General features: G+C 50.6%; 2 protein-coding genes across 3 annotated transcripts in view; one reads left to right on the top strand and one right to left on the bottom strand.

Annotated features, from left to right (window-relative positions):
• The window catches only part of C2CD2 (C2 calcium dependent domain containing 2), a 31,964-nt gene extending 27,553 nt beyond the window's left edge, over positions 1–4,411 (bottom strand). Inside the window, exons 1-2 of one of the 2 annotated variants that reach the window (XM_048290496.1) lie at positions 4,010–4,411; positions 1,945–2,040 (exon numbers count right to left, since the gene is read on the bottom strand). In XM_048290496.1, the coding sequence (XP_048146453.1) occupies positions 1,945–2,040; positions 4,010–4,297 (384 nt within the window). In that variant the 5' untranslated portion in view covers positions 4,298–4,411. The remainder of the gene's footprint in view (positions 1–1,944; positions 2,041–4,009) is intronic. The other variant, XM_048290492.1, reaches the window with a different exon arrangement.
• On the top strand, positions 4,296–13,762 carry LOC125321177 (translation initiation factor IF-2-like). Its single transcript, XM_048293572.1, has 4 exons — positions 4,296–4,337; positions 4,407–4,694; positions 12,171–12,330; positions 13,380–13,762. Exons 1-4 carry the CDS (start codon positions 4,296–4,298, stop codon positions 13,451–13,453), a joined length of 564 nt encoding a protein of 187 aa, XP_048149529.1. The 3' UTR covers positions 13,454–13,762.
• Positions 13,763–14,224: the final 462 nt, after the last annotated feature.

Raw genomic sequence — 14,224 nt, 5'->3', positions numbered from 1 at the left:
ATATATTTAGGCTCTGGCCCAAAACTGGAGTGAAGGCAACACATAAATAGAGGCTTTATCAAGGAGCAGTGTGGTGTAACCTTCAGCCACAGAGCAGCTCTGTTCCTATCACCACAGCTTTGGCCAAGCTGAGAACCAGCAGCATTCCGACCATGTCTGCAGCACTGCACTGTGCAGCACCAATTTCTGTCACAAGTTTGAGTTTGGTCAAGCTGCAGAGAGATTTCGATTTCACATGCAATCATTAAGAGTTTCAAGAGCAAGAGGGGAAAAGAAAACACAAAAAAAATCACCCCAAAAAACCAAACACCACCTTGGGATCTTTGGTATTACCTGAGGAATATGTAAGAGACAATTACCATGTAAGAGAACTCCTGAGGTGTTTAGAGAAAGGTATGCATTTAAAGAAGAAGGAAAAGTAGCTACCAGACTGCCACTCTAAGGTTATTATACGCTGTAATTCAAATAAATATTCAAGTTGTACCTTTACTGAAGGAGTAAGAATGATTCAGAGAACTTTTTCCAGCAGCTGTGCACAAGATTATGGAAATGGCAGAGTTCAGAACAACCCAGTGTGTGAAAGGGAACCTGTTTTATTCCAATACATTTTAAAATGTGCTTCTATTGGTTTAAGCTATTTTGAAACCATGTCAGATTTCTGTCTGCAGTGTAACAGCTCGATTAAGATGCTGAAATGGCTCAACCCAGCCTTGCCTGTCCCTTCCAGCAACATTTTAGACACTGCACTGCAAGACACCAGTTTTTTGTGCTGTTATTTGCCAGCTTTTACTTGCAGCAGCTCTCCCTCAGGTTCTGGCTTCACACACGACACAGCACATCACCTTCAGACCTAGCAGTGCTCTCTCCTTACAATTTCCCATCGTGGCATCTTCCAGTGGCACCTAGTAACGGTTGTGCCAACCCTACAGCCCTACCAAGTCCAGTCTCTCCAGCCCCGCTGCTGGGGCAGGGACCACTGGTACTGAAATAAATTTTACAAAAAAGAGAAAATAAGTACACAAACAGCTTTACATGTTAATAATCCCCAGCTGCCACCAGTCAGGGTGTGCCTCTAAGTTGTGTATCAGGCAGATAAGCATGCATAGTTTTCAAAAGAATCATAGTAGAGCTGCTTAGCATCTAAATCAGATGAGTAAAGCAAAATAACAAAGCAAAAGTAAAAGAAGAGCATTAGGCTAATTTGATGCAGGTGCCCAAAGCTGAGCAGAGCTCAGATGTAACCAGTACTTAGTCACTAGGACAAAAATGCAGGAGCTATCATTGCTAATAAACATATATAGATTTTTTTTCCCCTTTTAATGCATTTTTACTGTTCCAAGAGCCACGTTCTGCCTTCTTTTAATTTCACATGCACTGAACTACCTCCCAGTGGGAGAGGAAGAAAGAAATCACTTGCTCCTCACCAAATACAGGGTCCAGCAGAGTCAAGACTTCACCCTCAGGACTTTGCACCTGTTCCACTGATCCTTACTCAGCTCCCACTTAGGAAGCAAACCTATCATCAGCCACACAAACAGCAAGAGGCAGACAAAGATGTTTGCCTGTCCCAGAAGAGAAATTTCTTTCTTCTCTTTGAAGTTCCCACTGCACATTTCAGCAATAGGATGGGGAACCATCATCAGGACTATGGAGGTGGGGGAGAAGGCTGCTCCATGAGCTCATTGGGGACGTAGCTATAAACTTGGCATAACCCTGGTTATTGTGCATTTGGTGGAAGCCCTGGAGTACATTCTGCTTATGACTTGCTAAAGAAGTGAATCCACGCAGAGAGCTTGCACAGGTTCATTAGAGAGGAAGCCTCTTTCCTGCCTTGACAAACACAGGTCAAGGGTACAGATCTATTGACAAATAAAACTTCCACTGATGCTAATAAAACATTTCCTGACCCAAAGTACACTGAAAGGCAACAAATCCAAAGTTTACCTTCTCTCCAGCTGACTTTACAACACTAGTAACTTCTTTAACTGCTAGCTCAAGTGGTTCTGGGTCATCTTCCTCAAATGTGAGCAACTCTGAATCCTAAGAAAGAAGAAAAAAAAGAAGCATCATTAGGTGACGAACCCATCACTTGAAAACAAGTGATAAAAATGCACTGCCAGTCAAGTTCCTGGAATTGCAAATGTATGTCAAAACTTCCATGTATTAATTGCATGACACCTCACTACATAATACAGGGTAGAGCCTGAAAACATATACTTAGGACATAACTATGGGCCTAATCATAACTCATCTTTCCCTGTAGTAGAATATCAAGGTACACAGTGCAGAGCCAAGTCCATGAACAGCAACAGGGTTCAGTGAAACTGCTGTTCTTCAGCAAAGATTTATCAGTGCTGTAGTTTGAAAAGGTCTGTTTGGTTTGGCCTAACAGTATGGCTGCAGTAGGCGATGCCAAAACTAAGAAACCCCAAATATCATCTTGCAGAGGTGAGGAAAGAAGCCTTCCCCTGCCCAGCCCTCCTCAGCAGTGACGGCAGACAGTGATGACAGCCACTCAGTCTTCACACAGACAGTAAGGAGAAGGCAGCCTTTGGGCATTGAGGTCATACTTTCAGAAGCATCAGCACTGCATTCTCCACCTGCTACCCACACTGAGCACTCAGCCCCACTTCCCTCATCACCCGAGGTTGTTTTGCACGCAGGAATTTCATTAGCTCCGTGCTGCTGACATTGTTTTGGGAGGCTGACAGCGGGAGCAATGCCACGCTGCAGAGCCAGGCGCTCAACTCCCGGCTCCAGCTGCTCACCCAGGCAGGGAGGGTGTGCGCGTCCCTGTCCGAGGGGCTTTGCCCTCTGGTCAGGGATGGGAAGCTGCCACTTGTGTCTGGTTACTTTCAGTTCCCAGCACTTGTGCCCAAGCTGTCTGGACCCTTCTCTTCCACAAGTGCAGGGCAAACCTTCATTTCTTAGCACAACCCACTCTTTTCTCTACTGCACCATGCAATTTGAAAGGGCGGACAAAATATTTTCTTTCCGCTGCCCAACTTACAATGATATTTGGAAAGTGTTAATTTTTATTTCTTATCTTTCACACACACATGTTGCCCCACTCTTCCTTCTTCCCCAGGCTGCTCCCTGACACATAAGAAGGAACCTCTTAGGTCTAAGAGGCACGCAAATTCAGAGACCCGGGGACATGCCACTTCCTAGACAGTTTATCCTCAGCATTTTGCACTGACATGACAAGGGTTCAGTCCTCAGGACAAGGAAATCAGCTTGCCACAGCCTCACCTAACCTCCTCACCTCTTAGACCGGGGCATACCATTACACACTAACGAGCAGGATGCCATACTGCACCTTTTTCAGGAAAGGCAGGTTGGGATGAGAAGGAATGCCACGTTTTGTGTGTGCATCCTCCCTGACCCGCATTACAGGCAAACTGACCAAACCCTGAGCATCACACCCACCATCCAGCGGGCTCGGAGGACACCAGCCCTTGGAGTTACACCACACACACGCGGGTTCAGCAGGGCCTGAGGCATCGCGGGGGAAGCCCAGCTCTGGGAATTATTTGCCGAAGGACGGGCCGCAGGCCCAGGCCAGGAAGTTTCCATTGTTTCCTCCTCCCCACGCCCGAACAATGTTATCGGCAGAGCGAGCCCCGGCCAGGGGGCTGCGGGGGTCGGGGTTTTCCTTCTTCCCCATCCTTCCCTCCTCCCATGCGTGCGTCCACTCCGTGCCTCTGGCCAGCTTCCTCCTGCAAATCCCTGCCAAGCAGCCACCAAACACACACGTGTAAATATACAAACACACACACGGAGGGGCAGGAACACACCCGGTATATCCCTGCAGCAAGTCCCGGCGCCCCTACAGCCTACTCCTGGCGGCGGGGAGCGCCCGGAGCCGCGTCCCGGCGCGATGCCCCACGGCCGGGAGGCGCCGGCCCCATCCCGGCGGGCGCGTGGGAGCCGCCGCCGGGCATCCCCCGTCCCTTCCTTCCCTCCCTCCCTCCCGCCGCCCATCCATCACCTGCATCCCGGCACTCACCGCCCGCTCCGCCGCCTCGGCTCGGAGCGCCGCCACCCAGGCCCGCCGCCACTGCCGCCTCCAGCTGCCCCGCGACAGCGCCCAGGCCAGCACCGAGCCGCCCTCCTCCAGCAGCTCGTCCCGCTGTACCGGGGGAGCGGGGGCCGGCGGCGGCGGCGGGCGGCCCCTCCGCAGCGCCAGCAGCGCGTACTGCACCAGGTACACGGCCAGCGTGGCCAGCGCCGCCACGAAGAGGGCGACCAGCGCGCCCCAGCGCAGCTCGGCCAGCCCGCCCGGCAGCCACGCCATGGCTGACCATAATGGGGCCGCGACTCCGGACCCCTCCAAGGCGCGCCCCGCGGGGAGCGGCGGCCGCAGCCCGGCGCAACGCTAGCTCGACCCGCGGGCGCCGGCGCAGGGACCAGCGCTGCCCTGGGACGCGCCGCGCTGCCCCGCCCGCCCACGGCGCAGTCCCCGCCCCGGGGCGGCGAAGGGGGGGCCTGGCCCCGGACCACAGGCACGGTCCTGGCCACAGGCAGGGCTCCGGACCACAGGCGCGGCCCTGGAGTACAAGCACGGCCCCGGCGCCGGCTCTGGCTCCTGCCCAGCGCTGCCGGCGCGGGGGCGGTTGCCAGGCGGCAAACGGGGCTGGCGGGGTTGCTCGGCCCGCGCTGTCCTGCGCCTGGTGCCCCGGGGGCAGAAAGGGGTAGACGGGCTTGGGGTGGGCACCTGGTACCCCCAGGGGTCAGAGGGGCTTTGGATGAGCGTCTGGTGCCCCTGGGGAGATGACAAGTTCATGATGGGCTCCTGGTACCCTGGGGTAAAGGGAATAGAGAGGCTCGGGATGGGCACTTGGTAGCCTGGGGTAGAGAGAGTAAAGGGGCCCAGGGTGAGCTCCTTGTGCCGCCGAAGGTAGAGTTCAGGGTGGGCGCCTGGTGCCCCCGGGGTAAAACGACTCGGGATGGGCGTCTGGTGCCCGGGGCTTGGAGTTGGTGTCCGGTGCCTCGGAGGGTAGGGGGGACACGGAGAGGGCACCCAGCTCTCCGGGGATAGAGGGATTCGGTGTGGGTATGGAGCAGGTGCCTGCTCTGTTTCTTTCCTAATGTTTCTCTTTACCCGTGGCAGGTCTCAGCCAAAGACCCTCCCCTGATTTTTTTCCCAGTCCATGTGCTAAAACAACCCTTGACTAAGTTATGAAGGCTGGTTGTGAAATGTCATTGTAAGACCTTGCTCCACTTGGCTTTCAGCCCCTTCAGAGCTTTTCCTTAAAGGGCAGGAACTTCTTTTCCTTGCTGGAAACTGGAATTCCAGACCATTGCAGTGTGTGCCATGGAGCACAGAGGGCAATTCCCGAGGCTTCCGGGGCGCTGTTTCTGCCGTGCCTCGCAGGGGAGCTGTGCAGGTGCAGGTGACAAGGTCTCGAAGCTGAGTGGGCTCCCAGAGCAAACAGCAAAGGCTTCTTTGCTGGACATTCCCAAGCACAGCCCCAGCTCGAAGCAGAGGGAAGAAGAAAAGGGAAGCGAGGAGCTGGCAGAATCCGGGAATGCTTGTGGCTGGAAGGGACCCTGCGCAGGTGTTAGGATCCCATGAGGGAGAGATGCCTCTGCCCGAATGAAAGTGCAAAGGAGACCATATGAGGACAACATAGGGATTTTATTTAATATGGATTTTGTTTACCAAGAAAGAGGAGGTAGAGAGGTGGAAAGAAATAGGAAAGAGGTCAGTTGGGACTAGATGATCTTCAAGGCCCTCCCCTTCATTCTGTGATTCTAGATGTGTGGATGTGTATTTTAATTTGATATTATTATTTACTACTACAACTATTTAATATTATTATTATTATTTACTACTACTATTTCTTTTCTTCTTCTCATAATTCTTATTCAACTTATTATTCTTGTTCCTTTTCCTATTCTTGTTCTTATTTACTACTACTATTTCTTCATCTTATTCTTCATCTTATTCTTGTTTTTGTTTGGGGGTTTGGTTTTTTTTTTTGTTTGTTTTTTGGGAGTGGGGAGGTTGTGGTCTTTTTTTCTTACTACTGATGTTTCTTAAATTCAACCTTCACCGTTTTGGAAGAATCATTTAAGTCACAGTCATGCGGTGATGTCTCTAGAGAAACACCTCCCATCTGTGCCCATTCCTTGTGGATACAATCCCAAAGGACCAGCATGTAATCCTTTCAGGATGAGAGGAAATGGCCTTCCATTCCCCCGGGAGAGGTTCAGATTAAATATTAGAACAAGTCTTCCCTGACACAGTGGTCAGGTATTGGAAGAAGTTGCCTAGGGAGGTGGTGGAGTTGCTGTCTCTGGAAGTGTTGAAGTTGTCTGGATGGGATATCCGGGGACATGGTGGTGCTGGGGGGCCAGTGGGACTGTACGACCATCAAGGTTTCTTCCCACCTTGATGATTCTCTGGGATTCACCCCTGAGCCACCCGGCACCAAGTGTCCCCCATGGGTGCTGCTTTGGGGGCTGGCCACACCGCTAACTTTTGGTCTTGGGGAGATGCCCTTGGGGTGATGCAAAGCAGCTGGGGATTGCTCAGCCTGGATGGGCACGTCTAGGCAAAGGCAGCTCGTGTGGCTCCCTCAGGATGTTGGGCAGGCTCCAGGCCAGCCACCACCTGTGGGGCCCGGCCTGGCGCGGGCAGCGGTCACTGATTGTCCGGCCGTGGCCTCAGGCAGGGGCAGCGGAGCAGCGCCCGCAGCGCCCGCAGCGCCCGCCTGAAGCGGGACGGGCGATTCTTGGGGGCCGCCGGCCGCTGCCCGAGGGCTCCCGGCTGGGAAAAGCACAGAAAGCAGCTGAGCGAGGCAGGCACCGGGCTCTCTGTCCCTGCCTCTGGCACCTGCTCCTCGAAGGCAGGAGAAGCTGCGTGTCCTCTGAGGAGCCCTTGGGCTGCCAGGTGGGGAGGCGAGGCCCAGAGCAGCACTTGGTGGCACAGTTCAGCTGCCCCACGCTCAACCCAGGCCTCCCGAGGGACAGGCACTGGGAGCCCGTCTTCTGCAAAAGCTCCCAGTCTCTGCTCTCTGTCTTCTTCTTCACTCAGCTCAAAGAAGCTCAGTTTGTCCCACACGTCCTCCTCCTGCAGCAGGGGCTTGACCCCCATGCTGTGGATGCTGACATGTTCCCAACTGCTGTGTGCAAGCTCTTTGTCGCTGTCATCTTCCCAACTGGACTGCACGGACGGTCTGTTACCATTCCCTTTGGACAACTCCTGGCCAATGGAGCCTTCCTCTTTGGAAAGCTCTTGGCCAACAGAGTCCTCCCAGTCAGACAGTTCTGAGGAGCTACTGACTTCTCCCTGGGACAGCCCTTGCTCCAAGCATTCTTCCCAGTTGGAGAGTTCTCAGTAGCTAAGGGCTTCTCCCTGGGACAGCTCCTGCTCACTGTGCTCGTCCCAGTTGGAGAGTTCTCCAGAGCTACTGACATCTCCTTGGGAGAGCTCTTGCTCAAGAGACTCTTCCCAGTTGGAGACCTCTTGGTAGCTCCTAACATCCCCCACTGGGAAAGCTCGTGATCCCTCTCTGATTCCCATTCTTCCTCCATGTTGACAAAGGCCCCCTCCTCCTCAGTCTCTGACAGGGGCAGGACTGAGCCACCCGCTGCCCCCACCAAGTGCCCACTGAGGGCCTGGTCTTCTGGCCAGCTGGGCAAGGGGCTGGGTGGCTGGGATTTGGGGTTCACTTTGTCCTACTCCAGCTCTGTCGTGCTCTAGCGCAGAAAGATCCCGGGAGCTGCTTCCTCCTGAGAGATGCCCCGAGGCTCTTGAATGGCCTCCCCAAGGACACAGACAGTGGATCCAGCTCACCCTCAGCACCTTTGCAGGGCACGGGAAGCTGAGCAGGGCAGGGGCACCACGGAAGGCGGGGGCCGTGCACAGGGACCTGGACAAGCTTCACAAGAGGGACCACGAGAACCTCACGAGGTTCAACGAGGCCGGGGCCAGGTCCTGCACCTGGCCTGGGGCAATCCCCGAGCCCCGGATTCATCAAGGTCGGAAGAGACCTTCAAATGTCTCCGTTTAGCGCTGCCTCCCCGGCCGCTCCCAGCACCTCCAGACCAGCGCTTGCTTGGGCCCGGGGCTTTGCCCTGCCCGTCCCCGCTTCCAGCAGGGCTGGCCCGAGTGGAGCACCCGCAGCCTTTGCCTCTGCCCCACAGCCCCTCCGGTGGGGAATGTCCCTGCAGCCTCAAGGGCCGGGGAAAGCCCAGGGCCGAAGAGTCTCTGCCCTGCAGGCCCCGCTTGTTCGGGGCTGAGCAACAGCTGGAGCCCGGCACTTGCTGGTAGCAGCGGGGGCGAGCCCCGCGCTGGACGGAAAAGGGGCTGGGGCTGAGGGCGATGGGCCGAGGCCCCTCCCGCTGTGTCCCGGGGCCAGAGCCCGGGCCGGGCTCGGTCCCTGCTGCCCCAAGGGCGCTGCCCAGGGCTCCCCGCCCGCCGGGGCCGGGCCGGCGCTGAGGGGCGGCCGCCGCCCGCTCCAGCCCCTTGTCCCGGGGCCCAGCTCGAGCAGGGCCACCCAGAGCCGCTCGTGCAGGACCACGGCCACACTGATGGCTTTGGAACATCTCCTTGGGCTCTGCAGCCTCTCTGAGCAACCCGTTCCAGCGCTTGCTCACCCTCCCAGTGAAAAACTGCTTTTCCTCCTGCTCAGAGGGAACCTCCTGTGTTTCAGTTTGTGCCCTTTGTGTCTTGTTCTGTCTCTTGGACACCAGAGCCAAGAGCCTGGCTCTGTCCTCTTGGCACCCTCCCTTCAGGCATTTCTATACCCTGATCAAGCCCCCCATGGACTTCTGTAGCCTCTCCTCCCCAGTTCCCTCAGCCTTTCTTCCTCTGAGAGATGCTCCAGCCTGTGAATCATCTTCATGGCCTTTCAGTGGCCTCTCTCCAGTGGAGACACAGCACTTCAGGAGTGGCCTCACCATTGCTGAGAAGAGGGCAAGGGCTCCTTCCCTCAGCCTGCCGACAGCATTCCTAACACTGAAGTATTTTCCTTGTGTACCTGTGTACTCGGAATAGCCCCTGTGAACATTCAGGATCTTACCCATGAAAGCACAGCTCTGGGGATGTGATTAATAAAGCAATTAGTTTTTCATATCTCCGTGAACTTTGAGCATGGGAACTGATGTGCTCCTAGTCTCTGCTCTGTGCTGGTTTTTTATAAAGGAACTTGTGTACTTCCCAAATTCCAGATTTCCTTTTAATTTGCAAGTATATATCTATCTCTGTCAGTGATGGCTGCAAAGCAAGTTTTGAAAACGTAAAGTGAGGGAGATTGATATAGAGATGACTTCACAATGGTGGTGGAACAAGGGAGTTATAAATGCATCATTCGTCGGGGTTACCTCACATCTGGTTTTGGTTCTTTGAAGTATGAATTTTGTTCACCGTTTCACTCCATGTTGGAGAAGCAAAAAGAAAACTGCAGACCTGGAGCTTTCTCTGACCTAGAGTGATGTCAGAGTAGTTCTAAAATGTTTTGCTGGTAGAGCTACCCAAGGCACATGAACGACTAAGAAACATCTCACCTGTCAGCTAGTGCTGCCACGTTCTGCATCTGCTCTGGATGCTCTTTTTCACCCCATAGACAGAATCAGGGCAGAATTTTAGGACCTTGACTATGGGTTTGAGGTTTCAGATTTTTTGCAGGTGGGTGGAATGGTGGCTTAGACTTGACACAGATAAATGTGTATGACAGGGTGGGACATAGCAGGGCGTACACTCTGATTTAGTGTCTGGAAAGTGTTGGATCTGAGATTACCCGGAGTCTCCTCTTACAGAAATAAGCATCATAGCTTATAGTTGTTCATAGCTATTTAATTAATTTAATCATAGTTATTTAATAAATTTCATTTTTAAAGCTGTGAACACAACAATTTAGGAAAAAAAGAGTATATTCAGTCACTGCAATTACAGTAACAAATACAAAACCAAATACACCGGAAAGAGATAAAATCAATACAAACTTTTCCCATTAATTCTCTGCCTCTGAACTCTAGAGTCTATTTTCTACACCTGAAAGGAAGAGAAGGTTCACAAGAAGCCATACATGCAGTCTAACATGAAGTTTGAAACAAGTGCTTGGTCAGGAGAGTGGAACAGTGTAAAATATGCTTAGTTCATAAAAACTACACTTTGGCCAGCAGAGCTTTGCAGCAGCATCCCAAGACTCTGTGTGATGCCACCTTTACCTGTGAGGTGGCTCTAACCATGTTTTTATAGAGATTTTATAGCCTCAGCCTGACGCGGTACCACTGCACACTCCTCACTGACAGCTCTGCTGGCAGAGGCAGACCTGGTAATCTTCATTCCTGAAAGGTGATCCCTCAGCTTGTTACTCCTCAGGGAAGAGGGGACCATTTCCCCTTTCACATGTAGCATTTCAGCCTTTCCCCCAGAGACAGGAAACAGCCCTGTCCTTCTGCCTGCTGACTGTGGCAGGTTTGCTCAGGAGTTGTGGGGCCAGGAGAGGCACAAGCCCAAAGCCAGAACGTGGGTGCCCCATTTGGTCCTGCCCTCACGTGCCCTGTCCAGTCTGTTTTCTGTAGCCCCTTTCTAGGTGAGACTCAGCACGTGTGACACATCCCATCCCTTGTGAGTCAGCACTGTGAGTCTTTGTGACAGCTGTCTGAGGAGGAGGGTGACGGGCGTGCAAAGATGTGGCACAGTGGCCAGGTGGGATGCCCAGAGAAGCCTCTTTGGAAGGTGGTCAGCAGCCTGGCACCAAGGACATGCCTCCAAGCAAGCTTCCACAACCTGGAGCTGGTGTGGGGATGAGGAGGCTGGTGCACGTCTGGCTCTTGATCTGGAATAACCCTCTCAACTCGTGTCTTCCAGAGAACATCCTCTTAATGAAAGAGTCTTGCTCCATACAAAAAAAGCTCAGAGGTGATGACATCATTGGACTTCCACTTCAGCTAACTGCTCTTATTTTCAGTTCATTTGCAAAATCAGGAGACATCTGATCTATCCAAACACCAATCTCTGTAGAAGAAAATGTAACATGTCCACCATGACCTCATAGTAGTAAAACTGCAATTCATTTAAGGTCATTTAGCTCTTCTTTGCCCAAATGCCTACATCTCTTAATTGCTTAAGAAGACACACTGCCAGCAGCTGAGTGTTTCACTAGATCAGAAATTAGCTTTGCTATTAAAATACAGGCCTGGTCCTAAAAATGTCTGGAAAAAAACAACCATGCCCCATGAATATAATTGTTGACAAATTGGCTAAGTTTCAAAGCGAACGGGTCACAATGTTTTATTTCATCCAATCATAGTTTTGAATTATGTATTTAGATATAAAGCGAAGCTGCAGAGCCATGTTTCAAATCTATTAGAATTGACCCAAGTTGGTTCACCCTGGGTACTTGTACTCGCTTTTGAAGCCCTTTGTGCACTAAAAATGCAGTCTATCACAGGGTCATGGTTTAACCCCAAAACCAGAACACAAGGAAAAAGAACAATGTATGAAAACAGACAAATAATGGCACCGTGGTGTTTGTATCAATCCCATCCCACCAGTATTCCACTCACTAATTTTGCAAGTGTCATAAATTATAAGTGTCATTGTTTTGTCATATTATAACAATTACATTTTTTCCTGTAGGATCGCACTTTTCCCTTTCTCCAAATCTGGCTTCAAACGGAAAGAGAGCAGGTTTAGATTATATTTTAGGAAGAAATTCTTCCCTGGGAGGGTGGGCAGGCCCTGGCACAGGGTTCCCAGAGAAGCTGTGGCTGCCCCTGGATCCCTGGCAGTGTCCAAGGCCAGGTTGGACATTGGGGCTTGGAGCAACCTGGGACAGTGGAAGGTGTCCCTGCCCATGGCAGGGACTGGAACTAGATGAGCTTCAAGGTCCCTCCCAACCCAAACCATTCTGTGATTCCATATCTGGTAATTAATCTATTCCTGAGCAGTCACAATTTTGCAAAAGGGACAAAGGCTAACAAGAAACATTTTGCCTGGAATGTATCTGGCACTGCAATGGAAAAAGGAAAAATATTTTTGGGGCTATTATTTTTTCTATGATGATGACTCTTCAAAAATATATTGACCAAAACTTCAGTGAAATACCCCAAGTTTTTAGAAACTAAAACACGCCAAGCTGCTGCTTTATTTATTTATTTTTTTTTTACCTCCTATATTTCACTGCTGGATCCGGTTCTTTTCTCTCCACCAGAGAGCGCCAGGATCCCCAGAGGTGCTGATGCTGGGACTTCCAGGAATGTGCGCTTCTCCCGGGCAGTACAAACACTTGTGTGCTCCTCAGACAGATGCTCGAGGGCACTCAGACCAGCTGGCTTTGGGAATGTGGGACGTCAGAAAGAAGAAAGGACTTGGTAAGTAGGAAAAGACATCTTCATGTTTTAGACTGAGAGCAGCAGCACTTCAAGGAATTTTGTAGGAAACCAACAGGCTTTGAAAAATGCCCTCCTCCAGAAGAACAGTGAAAATGCTCCGATGCAGCTGGACAGTTAGAAAATCCAAGGACCTGTGCATATATAGAGAGACGGCTTCACCTTCAGTGTGAATGCTTTTGAGGTCGCTGTGATGGTGCAGTCTTTTGTTTCTAGCTCCTCCTTGATGCCTGTACACAGCATTAGAGGCACAGAATAGATTATAGGATCATCTCCATAAAACAAAAGTTTTATGTGATTCTGCCTCTCTTAAGCCTTGTAGTAAATACTTGGAAAAAAATACCCAATTTCAAATCTCATTTTAGTATGTGTGAATCCCCTCTAGACGGAGAATTTGGTGTTTTTACAGGTTTTTTTTCCTCAGGATTTTAAAAAATGCATTTACATGCCTTTACATACCTCTGTCAAATTTCTCCTGAAACAAATAACCTGAATGTCAGCTAACAAAGCAAAGTTTTCTTCTCGTGGCATTTGGCTGCTCAGAAGATTGATGAGTAAAGAAGCAGCAGCAGCAAATATTGCACAGCTGTCATTGTCACATCTGGGGAAGCCCTCAGGATTGCAGTCTTCAAAGCCTGTTCCAGAGCACCAAAACTTCCCCCAGTGCAAGACTGTAGAGGAAATATTATTAAATATCTTTTGGGGAGATTTTTCCCTTGAACTATTTCATAGACTTTATAGCATAAACTAATGGATGACAAGAGTAACTGATGTAGTTTCTGTCAGCCAAAAAGGGTTAGAGGTGTCACACCCCAGGAACACCTCATTCATTAGGGAAGAAAGTAGTAAGTGGGAACCAGAAACAGCCATATTAATCACAAATGACACCTTAAAATAGAGGCTGTTCTTTTTCTTGCTGTTGTTTTTGGCAGGCTCGCAGCGTGTTCTCTTCTGTATCTTACATTCTTCTGCTGTTGTCATCGTACTTTCTTGGGCCTCTTCTTCTGGCTCATTGCCCTTTGTTCCTTCAGCCACCTGCCTGCAGAGCCTGCAAACCTCAGCATGGTCTCTTCCTTCCAGCAGAAGCATCCCTGGATGTCAGTAATCCCAGCAGGTCTTGTTTCTAACACCAGTGGACTTCACTGAGAGATGCACGTGGCTGGGTGAGAGCCTGAGCCCTCAACCATCAGCTCAAGCTGATGACTACAACCAGGGCTCCATGACACTGAAGAGCTGAATCCATCCCAGATCCTGGACTGACATGACATTAATAAACTGAAAATGCTTTATCAAAACTGCAGAGGCAATTTAAAGCAAATTCTTTGTCAGCAGAAATTGACTTTCAATGTACTCTTTCAACACATGTAAAATGAAAAGGAAATAAGAGTTGTATATGTTGCTTCATTGCAGCCAACACCTTGAAAATTTTTATTGCCAGAGTATTTCAGGACTGGAAACAGAAATATTATATTATCCACGTTGGTCTAATAGTAGGGATGCTCCTGTTAGTGTTTGTATACTGAGTGATAGATGGAGATATCATATGAATGGAAAAGTAAACATTACTGGATTTGTTTGCAGACCAACTGTCTTAGAAGGGGACAGCTGGAATTAGAACAAAAATAACCACAAAAAAACAGGTGCAATGCTCATGGCATTATCAGTAACTTTTTATCATTTTGGTTTGTTTCTTGAGTTTTATGTCAAACACAGGCTGTATGGTCTCTGGAGTATTTTCTGTGAACCATTCAAGCAGAGGTCAGTCTGTGCTGGAACAGTGACGGAGAGAGGGCTGCATGTCAATATTAACTGGATGCAGGAAGAGCTGAAGGAGTTCCTATCTGAAAGGAGAGAGAGCCAAATCTTTCGGGATTTA

The sequence above is a fragment of the Corvus hawaiiensis genome, chromosome 2 (assembly GCF_020740725.1).
Source record: "Corvus hawaiiensis isolate bCorHaw1 chromosome 2, bCorHaw1.pri.cur, whole genome shotgun sequence".
Classification (NCBI taxonomy): Eukaryota; Metazoa; Chordata; class Aves; order Passeriformes; family Corvidae; genus Corvus; species Corvus hawaiiensis.
The sequence above is the reverse complement of the archived record's forward strand: the minus strand, read 5'-3'. Positions and strand labels throughout refer to the sequence as shown.